Raw genomic sequence first — 25,076 nt, forward strand, 5'->3', positions numbered from 1 at the left:
TTGTAAGCTCAGTGTTCTTAAATCAAGAGCTACCTGTGTTTCAATATAGTTTGTTTAAATAATAAAGCATAAAGAAATAAAATTAAGGGTGCCTGGGTAGCTTAGTCGGTTGAGCATCCAACTTGATTTTGGCTCAGGTCATGATCCCAGGGTCATGGGGTTGAGCCTGCATTGGGCTCTGTGCTGAGTGTGGAGCCTGTTTAAGATTCTCTCTCTCTCTCTCTCTCTCTCTCTCTCTCTCTCTCTCTCTCTCTCTGCCCCTCTGCCCTTCTCCCCCACTTGTGCTCTCTCTCTCTCCGAAATAAAAGAAAAAGAAAAAAAATATATCAAGCCAAGTGAAAAGAGTATTTTGGAAGAGAAAGTTCATCATTCCTTTGCCTTTTATTTTTTTTAATCTTCAGCTGATTTTACCATCTAGTTCTTAGGGAAAAGTAAGAATATGTTAAAGGGGAGAAGAAAAATCTGCACAGGAGAGAAAAAGAGAATTGTGGCAACCACATTAGATTTTATGACTACCTTCAACAAATGTTTCTATTTTGTGTTTAGCCAAGTAATGATCATAAAATTGTGAGTTCATTCAAAATTTACCCTACCCTGACCGGGAATGGTTACTCACATGGAAATGTAGCTTGAAGACAAATTATATTCAGTGTATACTTCTCTATAATAATATGATATACAGTTAAACTACCGTGGGCATGTTAGTTCATTATGGAAACCAGCCCATTTGCTGATAGGCTTTTTGAGAACTATTTGTTCTGTCATTTCTGAGACCTACTTAGTGCCACTCTAAACTATCTAAAGCATCAAAGCACTTTGAAAGCAGGCTATTGGTAATATAAATATCAAGTTACTACTTCTTACTGACAAAGATAAATGCAAAAAAGAATCCATTAGTAGATAGTTGTAAAACATTTAGTTCTTTTAGAACTTTGGAAGGCAAAGTTGATGCCCTTGTTTTCAAAAGGAGGTAAAAAGTTGATCTCAGGTAGCTAACATATTGAGGTTTACTGTATGTTAGGCACTGTGCTAAGTAAGCACTTGTGCCCATTACCACTTACTCCTCCCAAGAACCCTGTGAAAGGTCACTATTCTTCTTCTTTTTTTTTTTTTTATGTTTATTTTTGAGAGAGAAAGAGAGACAGAGTGTGAGCAGGGAGAGAGACACAGAATCCAAAGTAGGCTCCAGGCTCTGAGCTGTTAGCACAGAGCCCGACGTGGGCCCCAAACCCACAAACCGTGAGATCATGACCTGAGCCAAAGTTGGACACTTAACCATCTGAGCCACCCAGGCACCCCGAAAATAGGTGGCTATTCTTATTTTATAGCTGAGGAAACTAAGGCTTGGAAGAGAAAAGTACACAGGTGGAACCTGGATTTAAACCTGAGTTTGACCCCAAAACCTTGTTCTTTCTACTACACTAGCTAAAAAGCATGTTAGTGACCTTTGCAATATTACAGGATATATTTTTGCAAGTGATTGGGAGTTGGAAAGAGGCGCTCCTGAGTCACCAGCAAAAACTCACTAAAACCAAGTCATGCACTATCTTTCTGGTTCTGGCGGATTGGTGAACTGGCTTATAGTAGCAGATCAGCCCTCCTGCCAAGAAAAAATAGGAAAGGAGGATGAATAGAAAAAAAAATATCTATTTGATGGTATTGGAAAGTATCAAGATAGCCAGGATTATTGAGGGGCTGAGATCCCAGAGGAAAATACAAAATGTGAGACTGACAGTCTGAGCTGCTTTCTCTTTGATGTATTTATCAATTTGTAAGTGGCATAGGCTGAGATTAGAGAAAGAGAACAGAAATTGGCTGTTAAGAGGCTAAGGAGCTAAGTAGAGCTATTGGAAGTCTCACAGTGCTGGAGAAATAACAAAATCAAATGCATGGCCAACCAAGGTGGCAGGGCTCTGGTAAACATCTTCGCTTCCAATTGGGTCCTCCGAAGGACTACACTGAAGGAAGGAATAAGGGTAAATGACATATAGATATTACAAAAAAATAAATCAAAGGGGCACCTGGGTGGCTCAGTCCATTAAGCATCCGACTCCTGTTTTCAGCTTAGGCTATGATCCCAGGGTTGTGGGATTGAGCCCTGCATAGGGTTCCACGCTGAGAGTGGAGCCTCCCTCTGCCCCTTTTTCCCAGTTGTGCACTCTTTCTCTCTCTCTCTCACTCTCTCACACAGACAGACAGACAGACAGACACACACACACACACACACACACACACACACACACACACAGATCTAGCTTAATTAGCTAAACTAATTAGATTAAGGTGATGCTATTCTATTCTAATTGCTTGCCAGAAATGTAAAGAAATCTTTTCTGGAAGAAAATAGCCTTGTCCAGAACCTCTAAAATTTTTCATATCTGTAATGTCCATCATTCAACCAAAAGTTACCAAGCATAATAAAAGAGAAAAAAAAAAATAGACACTACAGATTCACGGGCGATTCAGATATTGGAGCTGTCAAACTTAGACTGTAAGATAACTGTGGTCAGTGATTAATATGCACAAAAAATAAGTGATGAGGCAGAGAATTTCTCCAGGGAACTGGAATATATAATAATGAATCAAATGGAAATTCTAGAACTGGGAAACATAATAGCAAATTAAGAATGCAATAGGCACAGTTAACAGCCAATTACACAAAGCTAAAGAGAAGACTCATGGGGCACCTGACTGGCTCAATCAGTAAAGCATGTGACTCTTGATCTTAGGGTTGTGTGTTCCAGCCCCACATTGGGTGTAGAGTTTACTTGAAAAATAAATAAAATCTTGGGACATTTGGGTGGCTCAGTCGGTTAGGTGTCCGACTCTTGATTTCGGCTCACGTCATGATCTCACTGTTCATGAGTTCGAGGCCTGCTTGGGATTCTCTGTCTCCCTCTCTCTCTGCCCTTCCCCCATGCATGCATGCTTACTCTTGCTCTCTCAAAAATAAATAAACAAAAAAATAAAAAAATAAATCTTTGAGAAAAAAAGAGAGAGGATTCATGATCTGGAAGATAGGTCTGTAGAAAATATCTAGACTAAAGCTTGGAGAGAAAAGGATAGAAAAGAGAAAAAAAAAGAGAGATCTATGAGATATAAAACATCTCAGAAGACAGAAGAAGGGAAAACATTTCCCAGCTTATTTTATGAGTTCAGCAATCTTGGTCCACTATGGAGTTCCCCTTGGCTATTCTGTATGCCTTAGAATTAAAGTTTACCTCATACCTTTACTACTCTTGAAACTGATAACAGTAAGATTTAAGTTAATTTGTTTATTTGTTTTTCTCCTACAGACTCCATTAATAATATACCTCTTTCATTTCCTGATTGACTATGCTGAATTGGTATTTATGGTAAGTAACCTTCCACATGAAATCAACATGTATATATCTTTATAGTCTTTTATCTTGTTGTTTTTAAGAAAAATTATCTTTTAGGAACTTAGGAGTTGCTCAGAGTGTGAAAGCAAAAACCTATCCTTAATTGAATTCAAGGAACTGTGATATATTATGGAAGTATGGGGAGTAGTCTCTGACATCTGACCAGTTCTAATTCCTTATACTTTTAAAATTTGGTTTCTGGACTATGTAGTCTCAAACTTTCTAGTGCCAAAATTCTATGATTGGCTTTAATTGTAGTGTCAGTGTAGAGGGCATCCTGAAGTTCCTAAGCATTCTGCCAAAAGATTCCGTGCAGTGGACATAGGCCTGATGAGACTCTTAGGAGCAATAACCTTCAAAGTTGAGATGACAGGGCTGTTTTGAGAGATAGGAATTTGAAACACTTGCCTAATGTAGAGTTGAAAATCTGGGTCAAATAGAAGATCCAATGAGGTCTTCCTTAATAATTATAATGGCTGCTGTTTATTGAGGACTTATTTAGTGCTGGGCACTTGACATACATCAGGCCTGCAAAGTATTGGGTATTATTCCTACTTTATAGAAAACTTAAGTAACTTGCAATTAAAGAACAGATGTGGTACACCAGGCTAACATAAGCCTTGATGGGTCCTTATCCTCAAGGTTTTCCAGTCAAATCTCCCTGAAAGGCTTTATCTTTGGGTAGTCAAAGTGAGGCTTGAGGTTCTGCCTGACTGGACAAATTAATTACCAAATAGCCCACCACCATCCAAAACCTCTAGGCCCTGGCAGCATTTCCTCACTCTTATACTATTGTTTCTCTTTCTTTTGACAGGTAACTGATGCACTCACTGCCATTGCCCTGTATTTTGCAATCCAAGACTTCAATAAAGTTGTGGTAAGTAGTCAGTGGGTGAGACAAAACTGGTGGAATTTTTTGGTAGCCTTCTGGTCTCTGTTATTACAAAAAATCAAAGGTCATGTACTTAAGGATCTAACTGTTTAAAAATACTAAGAAATAGGAATGAAGCTTCTGGCCTGTTAAGCCAGCTCTGCAATGGCCAAACCTAAACCAACAAGACAGCTTCACTAATAGATACAGAAAGGTCAGTTTAATCTCTGTAGCTTAATATCCACTCACCTGTGCAACTTTAGACTTTCTGGAGCAGAGTTGAACTACAATTATAGTAATGAGGACCCTTAATAATCTTCCTTTCATGAGTATAGCTTTTAACTCACTGTGTTATGCCTATCTGAGGTAAAATTGGATTCCCAATGTAGTTTCTGTTTCCCTACAGAGAACAATCTTATTTGGAAAATTTGGCATGTAGTAAATGCCTGTAGAAAGTTTTTTTTTTTTTTAAATCAGGTGTAATCTTTTTTTTTTTTTTTAAGTTTATTTATTTATTTTGAGAGATAGTGAGCAAGCAGGGGAGTGGCAGAGAGAGATGGAGAGAGAGAGAGAGAGAGAGAGAGAGAGAGAGAAAGAAAGAATTCCAAGCAGGCTCCATGCTGCCGGTGCGGAGCCCGACATGGGGCTCGAATCTACAAACTATGAGATCATAACCTGAGCTGAAATCAAGAGTCAGACATTTAACTGACTGAGCCACCCAGGTGCCCCCTTTTTTAAAATTAGTTTTGAGAGAGAAGGAGAGAAAGCACGTGAACAGGAAAGGGGGAGGGAAAGAGAGAGAGAGGGAGAGAGGATCCGAAGTGGGCTCTGTGCTGACAGCAGAGAGCCCGATGTAGAGGCTTGAACTCATGAACTGTGAGATCATGACCTGGGCCGAAGCCAGACACTTAACCCACTGAGCCACCCAGCGCCCCGCCTGTAGAAAGTATTGATGAAGTATTGATGTAAACTTTAGTCTTAATCCGTATGTAATAGCCAAAGGGAGTGATATATCGTGACCATTTTCATTTTCCTGGGTTCTGAGAGAGTTAACAGATTAACCATGTGTACTATCCATGTAGTTATTTTAAAAATTGGCTGCAGTCCTCCTTGACTGGCTGGGAGCCACTGAGATTAACTGAGGAGAGAGAAGGCTGCATCCCACTGGTGTTGTCTGTGGTTTATTTTCACATCTGTTACCAAGTAATAGAACCAGAAGTAGCAGTCTGCCTTTCTGTGGCACTGGTCATTAGTAACAAAGCTAGTGAATTCTACAATTATGGACCTCAAAGAGATTTACAAAATATCTGGATTGGGAGTTCTTAAATTGGGGTCCGTTTATAGGCTTAATAGCCCTATAAGACCAGAGAGTGTACATCTTAAACCAGTGGAGCATTTGGGACATAAACAAACCTGAGGGCATTATGCTAAGTAAAATAAGTCGACAAAGACAAATCTTGTATGACCTTATTTATATGTGGAATCTAAAAAAGTAAAACTGGGAAGCCTGATTGGCTTAGGCAGTAGAACATGTGACTCTTGATCTCAAAGTCGTGAGTTCAAGCTCCACATTGGGCATAGAGCTTACTTTAAGTAAACAAATAAATAAAAAGTCAAACTCCTAGAAACAGAGTAGATTGGTGGTTGACAGGGGGTGGGTTTGGAGATAGGGGAAATGGGAGGGTATTGGTCAAAGGGTACAAACTTTGGTTGTAAGATGAGTAAGTTCTGGAGATCTAATGTATAGCATGGTGACTATAGTTAACAATATTATATACTTGAAAGTTGCTAAAGGAGTATATCTTAAATGCTCTTACCACACACACACACACACACACACACACACACACACAGGAATTAGGTGAGGTGATGGGTGTGTTAACTAACCTTATTGCGGTAATCATTTTACAATATGTACATGTATTAAATCTTATTGTACATTTAAACTTACACAATGTCATATGTCAGTTGTATTTCAGTAGGATTGGAAAAGAAAAGAAAATTTTAGGGACTGAGGTGAAATGCTTCAACAGGATTCCTTTGAGGGCTAGAGATGAAATAATTGGGTGTGAAATTCATAAGCTGAGGAATGCAGAGATAAATTAGCAGTGGTTATTTTCTTCCCCAAGATAGATTGTGTATGTAGACCATAGTCTTTGTTCTTTGAAGTTATATGCTAAAATATTTAGGGGTGAAATGTCATGATATCCACAGCTTACTTTCAAATAGTTCAGAAAAAGAATTTGCATGTTTGCGTATGTATGTGTAGAGATAAAGGAAATGTGGCAAAATGTTAACAATTAGTGGATCTAGGTGTTTTATTTATAAACTTTTCTATAGTTTATAAATTTTCAATAAAAAACACTGGGGAAAAAGTAGATCTGTGTCTGTACCCACCAGTGTATATGTATACACGTGCATGTGCACACACACACACACACACACACACACACACATACACATACATATACACAGTATAGATGTGATATATGGGAATATCCAAGGGAGGGTTGGTAGCTTTCATTTAAGAACACGGCTAGATCTTTTCAACCAAAATGTAAAACTGAAATGTGTTTTAGTGAAAGTTGATTAGAGATGCCAACATCATATGTACTCCTTTTTTTGCTGTTCAACTGTCATAAACATACCACGCATACACCCTAATTAAAACCATTTTTTAATGGTGAGAGAAGCTTAAGGGTAACTAATGAAGCTAGGTTTCATTTAATTTCCTAATAAAGTTAGACGTCAGGGTCAGTAGAAGAGATCCCTTTAATTTAGAGCAATGATAATTTTAATTCATTTGTTTATTATTTGAGTTTATATGGAAACATACAGAGAATTTTTTTTCTTTGTGTGATTTAAAGAGGTTGAGAGAAAACCAAATGAGCTGTTGTTGATACCCTGTTTTTTAACACACCAAAACATTCTGTTGTCACCAAGACTGAATTGAAATTTGGAGTAGTTTTGTTTCTCCATCCTCAGAATTCAGCCTATTGGAACTTAGGTTTCTTGGGCAGAACAAGAGTTTTATTTACACTGTGTCAAAAATTAACTCATTCTGAATGGCAGATTTTTGATGATGTGGATAGAGTATCAGCACATATCTTTCCCCAAATCTTCCCCACTTTGTCAGAATGGGCCCATATAGCATATGGAAGAATTTTAGTCTTGCTGGGATTTAAGACCAGATCCCTGGTAACAAAGCTGTGTCTATACTCAAAACGTGTTATGGAAAACTATGGTGCAAAGGTGGGTTCCATTCCTAGCCCTTCTCCAGCTGTTAGCCTATGGAATATGAATGCTGATTGATTGTGACCAGTGGATTCTCACATTTTACATCTACCTTACTTGACAAAAGCATTGTTGTTAATCTAGTCTGTCCTTTGCTGAGATTGTACTTTCTATTTGGGACTCAGAATTCGTGTTAGAAAGTTGCTTGTAGTTTGAGAGAGAGTGATAAAAATGTGTCTTCCCTTAATGTGATTAGAGGGTTGTAAATTTGGAGCATAGACTCCTGAGCTTGGAATGTGGTGAGGCTAACAGAGATGTGGTGGGGGAGGAGTATTCACTACTCTACCTCTGGACACCCTAGTTTTGGGGGTTGCAAATTGGTATAGACACAGATTCAATTATTAGAAAAAGCTGTTTATTTGAAGCAGGGGAATAATGTCCTTGTAAAACCAAATCTTGTAAGGACAAGGAAAAGCTGCATAGAGAAGTGGATAGAAGGGAAAGAAAACTCCACCCTGGAGATTTATTTTTTAATTAAAAATGTCTATTGAAATACAACACACATATGGAAAAGTGCACAGGCACCTGTGTATGAGGTGATTAATGATCACAGAGGTAATGATCACTCAGGTAATTTCCTTTTAGGCCACTTTTAATCTCTCTTATGATAGTTTTAAATCTCATCATTGTCAAGGCTGCTGAATATATAGAAATGTTTATCTTTGGATTTTAACTTGTACTCCTTAACCTCACTTATTTTTATACCTTAACATTTTCTTAGTGTGTGTGTATTTGCTTTTCCTTTGACTTTTAGCCATTTTCCTGTCTCTGACTGGATCCAGTGGGGATTTTTAAAAGGGAGTTTGGCTGTTCTTCGGGGGAGCTGAGTCAATAATTGGGACCATGAGGCCAGGCATCATGGGGGCTTTGCTGGTGAGCTTGGGGGGAGACAAAAAGAGATAGCAGAGAATCTGGGGACTGCTGACCTGATTGCCTTTCTCTCCTGCAGGCTCTCCTTTTATCAATCTTTCTGTTTCAAAGTATTTTGGAAGATTGGAGTTATTAGGAAGTACTTTTCTTTAGTTGTTGGCATAGGGTCACCTCTGCCCAGGATCTGCACATACCTGTTTAGCTGTCCCCATCCCTTCCTATAGTCCTGATGGCAGGCTTCCAGCCTGGGGACTGGGTCTGCATTCCCACCTGTATCTCTGGCTGCTCCTGGATTGACTCCCTGCTTCCCTTCAACAGGCTTCTTTGAAGATCTGCCCCCAGCCAGGTGGCCTTCTTTTTGCAGGAACTCAGGGACCCTTAGCTAGCAGGGCCTCCTTCCTCTACCACTGCTGCAGCTGTCCTCGCTAAGTGCTCTGTCTGCTGAGCCAGCCCCCTCCTCTCTGATAAAAGCACTGTAGTTTATATATTGTCTTTTTAATTAAACAATCTCAGATGTGCATGGTAGCCTAACTTTTATCAATAATAATTCCCACTGTTTAACCTGAACTCTCAGAGATGATCAAAGGAGGTTTTTGAAGGTTGTTCTGGTTTTCTGATTAACCCTTTACTACTAAATTTGTGCAAGAAATCTGGGCTTACCTGTGTTCCTGTGATAACTTCTCTACTTTCTTTTGAATTGAAAAATGGATCTTTAAATTTTTTTTTAATTTTCCATTTTAAAAAATTCTGAAATACCTAAGACATACAAAAATATGTAAAGAATAATATGTACTGTGAACTTACTTCAACTTAAAAAATAAAACATTACACATAAAGTTGCCTCTGAGACTTTCATCTCCTTATTCTTCCTGTCACCAGTTACCACTGTTGTGAATTTAGTGTTTATTGTCCCCACACAGGGCCTTAACTTCTACTACTTTTGCATATATACCTAAATAACACGTAGTATTATTTTGCATGCTTTTAACTTTGTGTAAATGGTATAGTGCAATGTTCTGTACATGCATTTTTTTATCATTAAATCTTTAATCCTGCACACTTGCTACTCTGACATCTCTGCACTACTCTCTTTTATAATCGGTTGCAGCCTTGAATTTATCCTGTCGAAATAAGATTCTTGGGCCATTAAATCAGCAAGGCTACCCATTTGGGGTTCAGAGGCTTTTTCCATCTATAGTCTGACCCATGTTTGCTTATAGGGTTGCCTAACCTTTTTTCATTCTGGAGTACACCCATGAACTTGTTGGGACATACCAGGGGAAGGCAAGAGCTTTCCACCCCCGTCTCACTCCCTCCTGACTCTCCAGCTGCCCAGCCACACCCAGCCCTCCTCCTTTTCTTCATCATGGCCATTCCCCACTTCCTCTGTGGGAGTCAAAAACTTGAAACAGGAGAACATGGAAGAAAACCTGGGATACTGTGACATTCAGGGGATCATTTTACTTTGCATGAAAATATTTCACTTTGCTGATGGAAGGAGTTCTTAGGCCACTCATGGTAACTCTTCAACAGGGCTGGGAACATTGCTTTGCCATTTATTCATTCAGTCATTCAATAGATATTTATTGTTTGCTCACTGTGCCAGGTATTGGAAATTATTGGCAAAAACATGGTCCCTGTCCTCATGGAACTCATAGTCTAGTGAGGGAGACAGATATTAGTCACATAAATAAAAAAGTCATAACTGTGAACAGCGCTATGACAGAATGTGTATTAATAGGGACATTTTACCTACTTGAAGGGGGTTAGTGTGCCTTCCTGAGGAAGAAATGATTTAACAGATCTAAAGACTATGTGGGAGCTAATAAGGAAAGAGAAGAAGAGGTTGTTCCAATTCAAATATAAAGGCCTGGGAGCAGGAGGGGTATGGCATGTTCATGGTGCCAGAACCCAGAAAATGAGAGGTGAGGCGAGAGGTGGGTATGAGATGAACCTGGAGAGGTAGGGCCAGACCAGGTGGGGCCATGTGGGCCATGGAAGGACTACTGTCTTCATTCTAAAAGCAATGGGAATTAATGTGTTTTGTCATTTTTTTTTTTCCAGTTTAAAAAGCAGAAACTCCTCCTAGAACTAGACCAGTATGCCCCAGATGTGGCCGAACTCATCCGAACCCCTATGGAAATGCGTTACATCCCTCTGAAAGTGGCCCTGTTGTAAGTATTATTTGACAAAACAGGGCTCGGTGCCAGTGAATGCGAGGAAAATCTGATGAGACTTTCTCATGTTGTTTGTTGTATTTTTGGAGATCTGTGGTCTTAGTCATCAAGTACTTGCTGTGGTTCTGTTGCACAACTGGGGTTCTGGCCAGCAAAAGAGACAGAGCCATTCTGTCTCTTTTGGGACAAAGCTTCACACAGGGACATGCACAATCAGCCCTTCACAAATGCTTTTTCACTCCACACTGATCTGGGCTCCAGCCTACTTGTAACCCATGTTTCTTTAAAAAAAAAACAAAAAAACAAAAAAACAAAGTTCTTTAATTGTATATATGGATTGAATAAAATTCCAATCTTTATATGGCCATTATTTTGAGCATCTCCTATGTTTCATATACAGTTAGTCCCCCATTTGTAGTTTAGAAAACTATAGCTAGATAGACCCATCCCAGCTGGGTGACCAGTATGGGAGAGTGGAACTTATTGAAGCTCTTTAAAAGAATTCTCTAGGAGTACTCAGTGCTGCCTGTAAGTTTAATTCTTTCAGGTTATTCTTGTTTATATAGAGATAGGCAAATGTGAATAATTATTCAGTCAGCTTATAGTCATTGAATATGAATAATATACTAGCTTCTAGGGATATACTGTAAACAAGATGGGCAAATTTCCTCATGGAAAAACATGACCTTAGAACTTCAGAATTAGAAGGGACTTGTGAGGACAGCTTATTCAACCCTCTGCTTTGTATGTGTATCTCCTGTTCAGTATTAGGTGGTGTGCAGCTGCTTTTTGAACATCACCTGCTGTTTAGAAATGGCTTTCTTCCCCTCTCCCACCAAACAGCTTTCATTTCTATGTATTTCAGAAATACTAGCAAGAACTACCTAATTAGAACCAGAGGTTTAGCAACATTATGAATCCCTTATGGACTCATTTATCTCCTGGGGATACTTTTATAATAGCAGCAGCCATTTCTTTAAAGGTTGTATAACAAGCCTGTCTGTAATTCTTGAAAAAAAACACCAACAATTTCTGGGCCTTTGGTTTTTAGAACTGCTACTCTTACAGCCTTGGGAGGTATTGGATTTAAGGTCTTTACTGGTGAATAATAATTATAATCTCTCCCTGAGACACTGGTATGTTTCTTCCTATCTAATAATCAGAATTATGTAACTGGTTTCCCTTTTCACTTTGTCTGCCAGGAAACTCAGAGCCAGATTTGAAGCTGATTATTACAGTGCTGTAGAAAACCCATTTGGTCTTTTTTCTCTGGCCTTTTTTTTTTTTTTTTAATGTTTTTTCTAGTCTTGATTTTTTTTGTTTCTATTTTTATTTTCCTATTATTTTTTATTACCTGTTTTCATTTGAGCTGCCTCAAATCTTCTGAAGAAGAGGATAGAAATAAAATAATAATCTATTTTGACTACACAAGATTTCCCTAATCAGCATTTTAAATTCATTGCTCAGTCCATTCCTTCCCACCTCAAGACAAGACTAGGTTTTTGAGCTTAATTCCTTCCAGTAGAAGTTCAAGATGTCCTGTGAAGTTCCATGACAACCAGCTCATTGAATTCAGTAGATACCCTGTACTTGGGATCTAGCTTGGTGGATACAGCTTGACTACTAAGAGGGCTAAACCAAAGCTACTCTGACCTCTCAGAGGAACGGGGGGGTGGGGGGGTATCCTGTGTCAGAGCTTAGGAGCCCAATTGAGGAAAAATTACCTCCTGGTTTTCAAAGACAACTGTAGCCATTCCTAAAATATATGGCTCTGTGGGAGTTGGTAAAATTTTATCACTTATGAGATCTGAAGTACTAGAAAGAACATAGGCTTTAGAGCCAGGAGGTACTGATTTTGAATGTATTTATTAACTTGTGAAGCCTTGGGCAAATTACTTAACCACTGAGTCTCAGTTTCCTCATCGGAGGAATAATGGTATCGCTAGTTTACTGGATCTCTGTGATGATTTACCACACAGCACAGACTAGGCAGTGAATGTTCGGTGTCTTATATTAATTGGTGCCAACACCATTTCATTCTCTTTACTTAAGAGAACTCATTTCTAAGAATTGCCTTCCCTTGAGTATGGTTTTAGTAAATCCCTTGACTTGCCTACCTGTGGTGGCCAGGACTCCCTGGTCCTTTGACTGGGATTACTGATGCCAATTTTGTATGTTTTTTCCCCCAGCTATCTCTTAAATCCCTACACGGTCTTGTCTTGTGTTGCCAAGTCTACCTGTGCCATCAATAACACCCTCATTGCCTTCTTCATTTTGACCACGATAAAAGGTAAGGCCCCAAAGGAAAGCCCAAAGCTCGGTCCCAGACTTGATTTGTGTAGGGTTTTGTAATACTTCTTCTGTGGATTAAAAAAAAAAAAAAACCAACACTTAAGAACATATTTTTTAATTACACAAATAATACAGGATTATTATAGGAAATTTAGGTAAGCTAAGAGAAAAAAAAATTAGAAGATGCTGAAATTCTACTACTCAAGAGAGTTACTGTTAATAGAGTTGGAAAAAAACAAACAATGGGGCACCTGCCTGGGTCAGTTGGAAGAGCATGGGACTCTTGATCTTGGGGTCCTGAGTTTGAGCCCCATGTTGGGTCTACGTAGAGATTACTTTAAAAAATAAGCAAATAAACTTTAAAAAAACAAACAAAAAACTGAGAAAAAGCTTATAATGAGAAGAGCAGTCCTTTGCCTCTCTTCCCATCCCTAGTTCAACTTCAAAAGAACTACTTTCTGGCTTTTGCTGGTATTTACTTCCATATTTCTTTTCTTTTATTTTTTTCAAAAAATTTTTAATGTTTACTTATTTATTTTGAGAGAGAAAGAGAAAGCAGGGAAAGGGCAGAGAAAGGGAGAAATAGAGAATACTAAGCAGGCCCCATGCTGCCAGCACAGAGCCTGATGCAGGGCTCGAACCCACGAACTGTGAGATCATGACCTGAGCTGAAACCAAGAGTCGGAGGCCTAACCAACTGAGCCACCCAGGTGCCCTACTTCCATATTTCTAAGATCTCATATTGCTATTTCATGAATTATATATTGTAGACATTATCTATTGCATTCCGTATGGGAGATAAAAATTCAGCTCTTTTGTATCATGTCTTCACTTCCCTTTTACCTAAGAGAAGTTATATCACAGTCTTGATTAAATCAGTAGTTGGTACCTGTATTTTATGACACAGTATGTATTATTCATTGTTGGGCAAAGTAGTAACTATGATTACTTTTTCTTTCTTGTATAACCTTTTCTTCTTCCTGGGGTTAATAATTATCTTTTGGGGGGGCACCTGGGTGACTCAAAAGGTTAAGCATCCGACTCTTGGTTTTGGCTCAGTTCATGAGATCAAGTCCCACACTGGGCTCTGTGCTGACAGTGCAGAGCCTGCTTGGGATTCCCTCTCTCTCCCTTTCTCTCTGCCCCTCCCCCACTTATGTGTAGGGTCTCCCTCTCTCTCTCTCTCAAAATAAATAAAAATTAAAAAATAATAATAATAATAATTTTTTTTGCTTGTTTTTGCTTAGTCTTTTTGTCCCAATCCCTATTTTCCCCTAGTTGTTCTGCTAGATCTATCAAGTGCCTAACAATAGTTTTTAAAAAATGCTTATTTATTTATGTTTAGAGTTTTAAAATTTGCTTGAGAGAGAGACAGAGTGTGTGAGTGGGGGACAGGCAGAGAGAGAAGAGAAAGAGAATCCCAAGCAGGCTCCCTTGTTGTCAGCACAGAGCCTAATGTGGGGCTTGATCTCACAAACGGTGAGACCATGACCTGAGCTGAAATCAAGAATGGGATGCCTGACGGACTAAGTCACCTAGGCGCCCCTAAAAAATGTTTAAATGCATCAAATATTCTATCAGTTCCATTTTTTATCTGAAGACTTCTCTCACACATCCTGCATCCTGCCCCAATCTTCCCTGTTTTTTTCTGGGCCTGGTGCAAAGCTGTCATACTGGGACTCCCCTTTACAATTCTCCTGTGTCATTTCCCTTCTTTCCTGGATTCCTTCTCTCCTTCATTGATTTTTTTCCTCTGTTTTGCTAAAGTGTCTCCTCTAGTAGTTTCCTAAGAAAGGGTGTAAGAGGTACATATTTTGAATCATTCTTCGTCTGAACACAGTCTTTATTCTAGTTTAGCACCAAATTAATAGTTGGGGCAAAGTACAGAATTCTAGACCAGAAAAACTTTTCCTTCAGAATTTGGAGGTATTGCTTCACTGTCTTCTCGCATCCTGGTTGCTATTCAGCAGTTTGATGCCATTATATGTAACCTATTTTTTTCTGAAAGATTTAGGATCTCCTTTTTGTCCTCAGTGTTTTGAAATTTTATGATGCTATGTCTTGACATGGGTCTTTTTAAATTTATTATGCTTGGTACTTGGGAGACTCTTTCAGTATGGACACCAGTGTCCTTTAGTTCTAGAAGGTGTTCTTGTACTATTTTTCAAATTCTTTCCTCTCTGTTTTCTCTGTCCTCTTGTTTGGGACATGTATTGGATATTGGCCTTTCTTGATTAGTCTAATTTGCATATATTATTTTCAGTGGACTTTTCCATTTTTTTTTGCTTATTTACTTCCTCTTACTTTTGCTGGGATACTACTGTGTTTCTGTTTATTTTTTATTTTTATTTTTTATTTGAGAAAGAGAAACAGAGACTGACTCTTAATCAGGCTCCACGCTCAGCACAGAGCCTGATGTGAGGCTCAATCCCATGATCCTGGGATTATGACCTGAGCTGAAATCAAGAGTCATATGCTCAACTGACTGAGCTACCCAAGTACCCCACTGCTGTGTTTTTATCTTCTAACTCTACTATTGAATTTTTAATTTTTTTAAAGTTTGTTTATTTATTTTGAGAGAGAGAGCATGAGTGAGAGAGAGGGAGAGAGAGAGAGAATCCCAGGTAGGCTCTGCACTGTCAGCATAGAGCCAGATGCAGGGCTTGAACCCATGAATTGTGAGGTCATGACCTAAGCAGAAATTGAATGCTTAACTAACTGAGCCACCCAGGTGTCTGAATTTTTAAATTGCATATATATATATTTTTTTTAATCTGTTTTTATTTTTTTATGCCTATTTTTAAGTTAAACTCTATGCCCAATGTGGGGCTCAAACTCATTACCCTGAGATCAAGACTCACATGCTCTACCGACTAAGCCAGCCAGATGCCCCTATTTTTTTATTTTAAAGTTCTTTCTTTGTCTCCAGTTGTTTCTTTGAAGCATCCTATTATTATTTTATCACCACAGTATCCTCTCTTCTCCCTTTGAGTTTTGGTTGTTTTTGTTTGTTTGTTTGTTTGTTTGTTTTTTAGTTTACATCAGTTGTAAGCACAGTCCCTTTGTCTTCCTGGACCCCCACTCCCCACCTGCCCTTTTTCTTTTCCTTTTTGTTTCGGTCTCTGTCTTTCACATGGGAGGATTTTCTCTTATTTTTGATGATCCTTGGCTGTTTGTCTATTATTTAAAACTGAGGCACTAACACGTTCATTCAAGACTCTGTGAATGGGCAGGAATCAGGCTCACTGTAAGGAGATCTGGCAGTGTGGGCTGACCTTTTTTCTTGGAGGTATCCCTAAATGTCTTCATTTATAATAGGTTTTCTTTTCCTCTGGAATACTTTAATTTTTCCAAAGAAGAATCTTCCAATTTTCTGCCTAAGGGTAACCAAGATGAAGTTTTGGTGGGGTGGGGGGCTTATGTGACCAATTGCTAGAGTTGAAAGAGCAGGAACAGGGGCCACAACTGACTGCAATATAGAGACTTTATGTAATCTCATTACTTTTCAGCCCACACTTCCTCTCAGCCCATTACTATGAATAGTATCCTCTAGACCTGTGTCTCTTTAGTGTTCTCTGAAACTGTAGTTTCTGGGGGTGGAGTAGAAGGTAGAAAGATGGGGTATGTAGGGGTAGTCATTGGACTGCACATAGATGAGATGTGACCTGGGGTTCTGACATCTGTTTCAGCTTGATTTTCATCTCTGTACCCCCACTTTCCATAGTACCTGATGCCTTCAAGGTGCTGAGTTTCTTGGAAGTTCTAGGGGGTGAGTTAGCCTGATTTTTATTGCTGTTCCTGTCTCTAGGCCATTAAACTATAATTTCTTCCATGTGGCTCAGTCATTTATCCCTCTTTCACCTGTTTCCGCTATTGTATTAAACTTCATTTTGCTCTAATCCTCTCTCTTTTGTTGTTTAAGACTAGTTTTATTCCTTTATTGTCATTTTAATGAGGTTTTTGGAGGGAGGATATGCATGTGATCATTCTACCACTTTTAACTGGAATTCTTTTAGCATTTAGGGTATATATTTCCAGACTTTTTCCCTCATTTTTCTTTCAGACTTTTAAATATTACTGTTATCAATCAACTGTTGCTATAAAAATTGTTGTTTAACAAATTACTCCAAAACTCAGTGGCTTAGAACAACAATAAACTTTTACTTGACTCATATATCTGTAAGTCAGTCAGGGGTCAGTTGATCTAGGTTACACTTGGCTAGGCAGTTTGTTGGTTTCATTGGGACTCATTCATGTACCAGTGGCTAGCTATAGTTTGCTAATCTAGGCGGGACCCTTCTCCACATGTCTGTCATCCTGCTGGACCAGGGAACTGAATTAGGCATGTTCTTTTCATAGAGCAGAGGCACAACTGTGAGCAAGCCCAATCAGGCATGCAGTTTTAAGTTTCTGGTTATACCACATGTGCTAACATCCCATTGATCAAAACAACACCTGGCCGAGCTTAGGAGTGGAGACTTCTATCTTGTCCACAATGGAAGGGCGCTACAAAGTTCTATGACAAAGAGCCTGAACACAGAGGGGGTGGAGAATTGAGGTCAATAGTGTAATCTACTATGTATGGCGGTAAACATCTAGTCTGTCTTTTTTTTTTTTTTACTTTTTTTTTTTTACTATTTATTTTTGAGAAAGAGAGTGTGAGCTGGGGAGGGGCAGAGAGAGAGGGAGACATAATTTGAAACAGGCTCCAGGTTCCAAGCTATCAGCACAGAGCCTGATATGGGGCTGGAACTCATGAATCATGAGATCACGACCTGAGCCCATGACCTCAGCCGAAGTCAGACATTTAACTGACTGAGCCACCCAGGCCACCCCGCCCCATCTGTCATTTTTAATGGCTGCATACTATTCCATTTTATGGATGCAATGTGTAGAAATTCTTTAACCAACTTCTATTAAATAGGTAATTTTTTACTTTTCAGCTGTTTAAATAACACTGCAATTGGTTTTCTATTGTATAGTAATTTCCACACCATGTACAGTTATTTTCTTATAATGAAGTCTTGGAAATAGAATTGTGTGACTGAATGTATATCTTCTTTAGGATTTCTGAAATTTATTGCTAAATTGCCTTCAAGAGTTTCACCAATTTATACTCTCTTAAGTATATGAGAGTCCTTATTTCACCACCTTGTTGCTGACTAGTTTGCACACTCAGGAAATGAAGAATCAAAAGGTGTACATAGAACTTTTTACTTAGAGTTTACATACCCTTTCTAGGGTGGCATGAGAATGACTTAGGTCGTCATAAGACGTTGTTTCTCTTTGCAGTGGTTGTGGGTAGTCTTTCTGTAGGCTGTTTAACTTATTATCCATGACTAGATATTTTCTTGTTATGAAAATTGTGGTCATTTTGTCAGAAATAACTCTGAAATAGTGAAGACTCTTTGCTATCTGTGAATACTGCCTGCCTCAGTCCCTGTTTCCAGAGTGTTGGGCTCAGGTAGATTCATTGATCAAGGTGTCTGGCATCCATTAAAATAAGGACTCTAGGGGCGCCTGGGTGGCTCAATCAGTTAAACGTCCGACTCTTGATTTTGGCTCAGGTCACGGTCCCAGAGTTGTGGGATTGAGCCCTGTGTCGGGCTCCACGCTGGGCATGGAGCTTGCTTAGGATTCTCTCTCTCCCTCTTCCTCTGCCCCTACTGCCCCCCCCCCCCCCCGCCAATAAATAAATAAAGACTGTGCTGCAGCCTGGCAGAAGGGACTGAGCACCAGCCTTTGGAAATGCCACCTTTAAAATAGCCAAGTACAACGATGGAAAGACTGAAGACATAGCCTCTGAAGTTACATGTAATAGGAATCTCACACAAAAATGTGAAATATGCTGTTTTAAAAAATGTCTTTTGTATGTTTTTTTAAATCAATGGAAAGGTTTTGTTTTGGGAGAAAAACATGTGAAAAAGTTATATGTATCTCTTATAGCCACATTGTTTTTGGTTCCACAGAATAAAAATCTTTATATTATATCCATATTTCTGTTGTATGAATTCACAGACATTTTTATAATGTTATACACACAATTTTGTTTTACTTTTATCACTTATTTCATGTGAATTTTGTAGTGTTGGTCACATATTTGTCAGTTTCTTTAAATCTAAATTTAGTTTTTGTTTGTTTGTTTTTGGGTTTTTTTGTTTTGTTTTGTTTTAATTTTAGTAGTTCACCTAAGTAGTTGAAGTACTTGGTAAGAATAAAAGAAATTCATTGGAGGTGCCTGGGTGGCTCAGTCAGTTAAGCGTCTGACTTCAGCTCAGGTCATGATCTCATGATTTGTGAGTTCAAGCCCCGTGTTGGGCTCTGTGGTGACAGCTCAGAGCCTGGAGCCCATTTAGGATTCTGTGTCTCCCTCTCTCTCTGCCCCTCCCCTGCTCATGCTCTTTCTCTCTCTCCTTAAAAAATAAATAAACATTAAAAAGATTTTTAAAAAGAATAAAAGAAATTCAAATGTATAAAATGAGATGTAAAAGTCTTTCATCAGCCCACCCCACCTCCTCTTCCATTTCTTAGTATGTTCGTCATGGAGTACCAGACCTCTTCCGTTGTTGGCAGCTATACACAGAGGCCATCACAAATAATAGTCTGTTAAAATCTGTTAAAATATTCAAAGAATTCTATTTTAGTTGGGTCTCTGACCCATCCTAACTCTTTGAGTGTATTAATAATCTCTACTAACAGAATATACAGTAAAGTTGGTTCACTTGTAAAATCTGTAAGTCACTTTTCTACATTGCACATTTGCACCACGTAATTAAATTTTAATGAAATTAGGAAAGGAATTTCATTTAGAGAAGAAAACAGGAGAATTCACAAAAAAGGAATATAAATGACTAAAAAATATGGAAAAATACTGAAGTCCATAGATAATTAATAAAAGCAAATTGAAATAACACAGGCTTATTTTTTTCCCCCTTTCAAACTGGCAAAGATTTTAGAAGATAATTCTCAGTGCTGACAAAGGTGCTATCAAATAGACATTCTCCCAGATGGCAAGTTGACTTAGAAATTAGTACAGGCCTCTTGGGAAACAGTTTGGCAGTAGTCTTAAAATTTTTCTACTTTTGATTTATTCTGCTTATGAGAACCTATCTGAAAGCAATGCAGAAATACAGGTAAAGCTTTATGATACAAAGTCATTAATGCAGGATGATTTATAATGACTGGAAAAAATGGAAAATACTTCAAAATAGAGAAATGGCTACGTAAAACATGGTTTACCCATGTAGTTCAATCCCATACAGTTTGGCCATGCACATGGTGCTTAAAAATAAGTGTAGATTGTGTGAGAATACTTATTTTTTAAGGCAGAATACAAAATTGTATACTTAAAAAATTTTTAATATTTATTATTTTTGAGAGAGAGTGCGAGCTGGGGAGGGGCAGAGAGAGAGAGGGAGACACAGAATCTGAACCAGGCTCCAGGCTGTGAGCTGTCAGCACAAAGCCTGATGCGGGGCTCCAGCTCACAAACTGTGAGATCATGACCTGAGCCGAAGTCGGACGCTTAACCGACTGAGCCACCCAGGCGCCCCACAAGATTGTATATTTTAATAAAATATAATCTCAACTATGTTAAAACAACAACAAAAATAGTTTCCAAAAGAGTGATGCTTGTTTCTGGAGAGTAAGCTCATGTTTCTATTTCCTTTTCATACCTGTTTTTTTTCCCCAAAGTTTCTTCAGTGAGCACATAATTAAAATTAATTTTACCTGACTGATAAGAAGTTAGGGACAGTGTGGGAATGTAAGCTGATGCAGCCACTCTGGAAAACAGTATGGAGGTTCCTCAAAAGACTAAAAATAGAACTACCCTACAACCCAGCAATTGCACTACTAGGTATTTATCCAAGGGATACAGGTGTGCTGTTTCGAGGGACACATGCAACCCCATGTTTATAGCAGCACTATCCACAATAGCCAAAGTATGGAAAGAGCCCAAATGTCCATCGATGGATGAATGGATAAAGAAGATATGGTATATATATATACACCATATAGAAGATACCATAAAGAAGATATGGTATATATATATACCATATATATATATATATATATATATATATATATATATATATATGTATGTATATATATATGGATTACTCGGCAATCAATGAAATTACATAATCAAAAAGAATGAAATCTTGCCATTTGCAACTACGTGGATGGAACTGGAGGGTATTATGCTAAGTGAAATTAGTCAGAGAAAAACAAAAATCATATGACTTTACTCATATGAGGACTTTAAGAGACAAAACAGATGAACATAAGGGAAGGGAAACAAAAATCATATAAAATCAAGGAGGGGGACAAAGCATAAGAGACTCATAAATGTGGAGAACGAACAGAGGGTTGCTGGAGGGGGTGTGGGAGGGGGGATGGGCTACATGGGTAAGGGGCATTAGGGAATCTACTCCTGAAATCATTGTTGCACTATATGCTAACTAATTTGGATGTAAATTGTAAAAAATAGAATTAAAAAAAAAAAAAGAAGTTAGGGACAGTGGAAGAAAACTTGGCAACTCTCTTCCCAGACTTCCATGGAGCTAGTGTCCTACAGAACAGAGTGGCCTCATTGGCTCTGTCCCCTTCTCCTACTTGCTCTCCTCTGGCCTCCTTTGTGACAGTCCAGGGTTAGCTGGGACACATCGAGAGCTACAGGCCAGGACACGGCCCAGCCATTGTATTACAACGTACTTTTTGGGGTGTTGGCTAGCAAGCAGGCCTAAGGGCAGGGTTGATGTTATTTTAGTGGAGCAGTCTGGGTTTCATTTCAAAGGTTGGGGCTTTTGGTCAAGGGCTACCCTGCGTTTCAGTGAGCTAATTAAAATATTCCATCCCTGTGAAGTAGTCTTTATTGGGCTTTAAAAAGGAAAAAAAAACAGATGTTAATAGGTAGTCCTGAGATGTTTCAAACTAGGAATTCCTGAGGTTTGCAGCCCAAGGACCCTTCCAGCTCTCCTTGTCCCACCAAAAGAGGTGTGTGTGTCAGGACTCGCTTCTGGAGGAAAAAGAAGGATCAGTACTATCAGAGGTAGTGCTTGGTGATTAAGAGCTCAGGCTGATCTGATGGCAGACCGATCTGGTAGCTAATTCCAGCTCCTCCACTTCCTGGCTGTGCCACCTTGACCAAGTCAGTGAACTGTTCCGGGCCTCAATTTTCTTATCTGTAGCATGGGAATTGAAACAGTTCCTATGGCGTAGAGCAAATGTAAAGAATGAATGAAATGGTGCATGTCAAATATAGCATGGGATGGGGGATGTACTAAGAGCTCAGTGAATGATGATGCTGGTTGCTACTCTTTATAATATCCTCTTTTTTAAAAGATCCCTCAGGGGGCGCCTGGGTGGCGCAGTCGGTTAAACGTCCGACTTCAGCCAGGTCACGATCTCGCGGTCCGTGAGTTCGAGCCCCGCGTCAGGCTCTGGGCTGATGGCTCAGAGCCTGGAGCCTGTTTCAGATTCTGTGTCTCCCTCTCTCTCTGCCCCTCCCCCGTTCATGCTCTGTCTCTCTCTGTCCCAAAAATAAATAAATGTTGAAAAAAAAAATTTTAAAAGATCCCTCAGGATTGACAGGGGCTCCCTGAGCCTTCTGGGGAGAACTTGGAGGTTTAAATGAGAGATTCTCTTCCTGGAGCTCAGCCCTGGAAGAACAGTTGGAGAGTGATGATCCTTAGTCCTGGACCCATCCATATGGGGTCCCTCTAGGGTAAAGCTCTGCCCATGAAGAAAGTCTTAGAGGACAGGACCCTAGGATAAAGCAGTCTGGGTTTTTTGTTTGTTTCGTTTTGTTTTGTTTGTGTCAGATCAACCCAGTTTCAAAAACTGCTAGTTTCTAGTTACCAGTTCTGTAGCCTTGGGCAAATCACAAAGCTTCAAGAGCTTCAGTTTGATCATATAGATAATGTCTGCCTCATAGATAAGCGGAAGAATAAGCAAGAAATATAAAACACTTAGCATACTGCCTTAGCAGAGCCCATTCAACAAATAGTTGCTTGGCTTATTATGATTTTTATGATACGGGTGTGGATTGAGATCAAGAAAGGAACCTAGTGATGCAGTTAAAGCGAGTGGGGTTTGGAATGAGACTGTCTGGTTTCAAATCCTGTTATTATTATTCACTTGTTTTGTGACCCTGGGCAAACAACCTTTCTGTCCTTCAGTATCCTTTTCTATAAAATGGGAATAGTAGTAGTACCCACTTCATAGAGTTATTGGAGGGACTAAATAACTTAATATGTGTAAACTGCTTGCAGTTATAGCAGGAGAATGTGCTCAATAAATTATTGTCATCACTGATGTGGATGGACTACTCCGAGACAGCCTGCCCCATTAAAAGAGTGCTTGGCAACGAATTTGGTATAGCAGACCAGGCCCCAGCATCGGCTCCTCCTTCCCAGCAATCTTGCTTGTTGGTTAGGCCCTATGCAATTTCCTCTTCTGAGGGAAGATGTCCCATGGGACCTTTTCACCACATTTCCGTCTGTCCCGCTGCCTGTCCTGGTATAGGTCACTGTCCATGACCCCTCTCTGCTCATTCCACTTGTAGTCCGTATCTTGAACCAGCCCCCAGAGCCCCACCCTGTCTACATTCCTGTGCTATCCTGTAGCTCTGCTACCTATCCAGGCCCAGATTGCTTCAAGATGCAGTCCCTGGAGGCATTGTTACCCCACGTCTTGCCAAGGCTTGTCTTGTCCCCCACCCTGACACAGGTAGAGAGTTGGAAAACATACTCAAAGCTAGATGGGTAGGTAATGAAATTCCCTGAATACTATAGCCAGTGTACATGCACATTTGACTGATTTACTTTAATACTCCGATCCTAAGCCCAGAGACTAGGGCTGGGACAGAAAACCTAGTATCTGAGCTGTACCAGCAGAAAAACAGTAGATTATCTTTTTTTGGCAAAACCCATAGTCCTCTTGGAATAGTTCCTCCTGGTTAGATGAACAAGATACCCTAGGTCTTGTCCAGATAAGGCTGCAGTTTCAGACGTTATGTGAAATGTCATGTCTAGGCCTGTAGCTGGATGCTTTGGGGTGATTGTGCAATCTAAGTCTGCTGTCATCTGACCCCTACCTACCTGCTTGCTGAGACTTTGTAGATTAACTGTTTATTGAAGTATAACATAAATACAGGAAGTGCATAAATCATTAGTGTGCAGTTCCATGAATTCTCACAAAATGATGAATAATCCACACTCCAATTAAGAAACAGAATGTTGGGGGCGCCTGGGTGGCTCAGTCGGTTAAGTGTCTGACTTTGGCTCAGGTCATGATCTCACAGTTTGTGAGTTCGAGCCCCATGTTGGGCTTGTTGCTTTCAGCTCAGAGCCTGGAGCCTGCTTCAGATTCTTTCTTTCTTTCTTTCTCTCTCTCTCTCTCTCTCTCTCTCTCTCTCTCTCTCTCTCTCTCTCTGCCCCTCACCCACTCAGGCTCTGTCTCTCTCACTCTTAAAAATAAATAAACATTAAAAAAAATTTTTTTTTAAGAAACAGTGTTGCGGGGGGCCTGGGTGGCTCAGTTAAGCATTCAACTTAGGCTTAGGTCATGATCTCGCAGTTTGTGGGTTCGAGCCCTGCACTGGGCTCTGTACTGACAGCTCAGAGCCTGGAGCCTGCTCCCAATTCTGTGTCTCCCTCTCTCTCTGCCCCTCCCCCGCTCACACTCTGTCTGTCTCTCTCTCTCAAAAATAAATAAACATTAAAAGAAAAAAGAAAGAAACAGAATGTTGGGGCGCCTGGCTGGTTCAGTCGGTTGAATATCCAACTCTTGATTTTGGCTCAGGTCATGATCTTGTGGTTTCATGGGTTCCAGCTCCACATCGGGCTCTGCGCTGACAGGGTGTTACCTCCTTGAAATTTTCTCTGTCACTCTCTCTCTCTCTCTCTCTCTCTCTCTCATAAATAAATAAACATTAAAAAAAAAAAAGAAACAATATTACCAACATCCATAAGAGCCCCTTTTGTGCCCTCTTCCAGACATTCCTCCCAACTCTCACCCTGTTTTTGCCCATCAGGCTAATGACAGTCCCATCCATGCTCAGTGCACCCTTCTGTCATCTGTCGCCCTCCTGCCTGTGCACATGCTGTTCCCTTGGACTGCTGGGCCTTACCTAAACATTGTTCAAAACTTAGGTGTCATTCCCCTGATGGGCTAGCTTCATACTTT

General features: G+C 39.6%; 1 protein-coding gene across 1 annotated transcript in view; it reads left to right on the plus strand.

Annotated features, from left to right (window-relative positions):
* PIGU (phosphatidylinositol glycan anchor biosynthesis class U) overlaps positions 1-25,076 on the plus strand; it is an 82,884-nt gene that overhangs the window by 20,123 nt on the left and 37,685 nt on the right. Inside the window, exons 3-6 of the mRNA XM_047853974.1 lie at positions 3,297-3,356; positions 4,198-4,260; positions 10,483-10,592; positions 12,785-12,885. Of these exons, the coding sequence (XP_047709930.1) occupies positions 3,297-3,356; positions 4,198-4,260; positions 10,483-10,592; positions 12,785-12,885 (334 nt within the window). The remainder of the gene's footprint in view (positions 1-3,296; positions 3,357-4,197; positions 4,261-10,482; positions 10,593-12,784; positions 12,886-25,076) is intronic.

The sequence above is a fragment of the Prionailurus viverrinus genome, chromosome A3 (assembly GCF_022837055.1).
Source record: "Prionailurus viverrinus isolate Anna chromosome A3, UM_Priviv_1.0, whole genome shotgun sequence".
Lineage (NCBI taxonomy): Eukaryota > Metazoa > Chordata > Mammalia > Carnivora > Felidae > Prionailurus > Prionailurus viverrinus.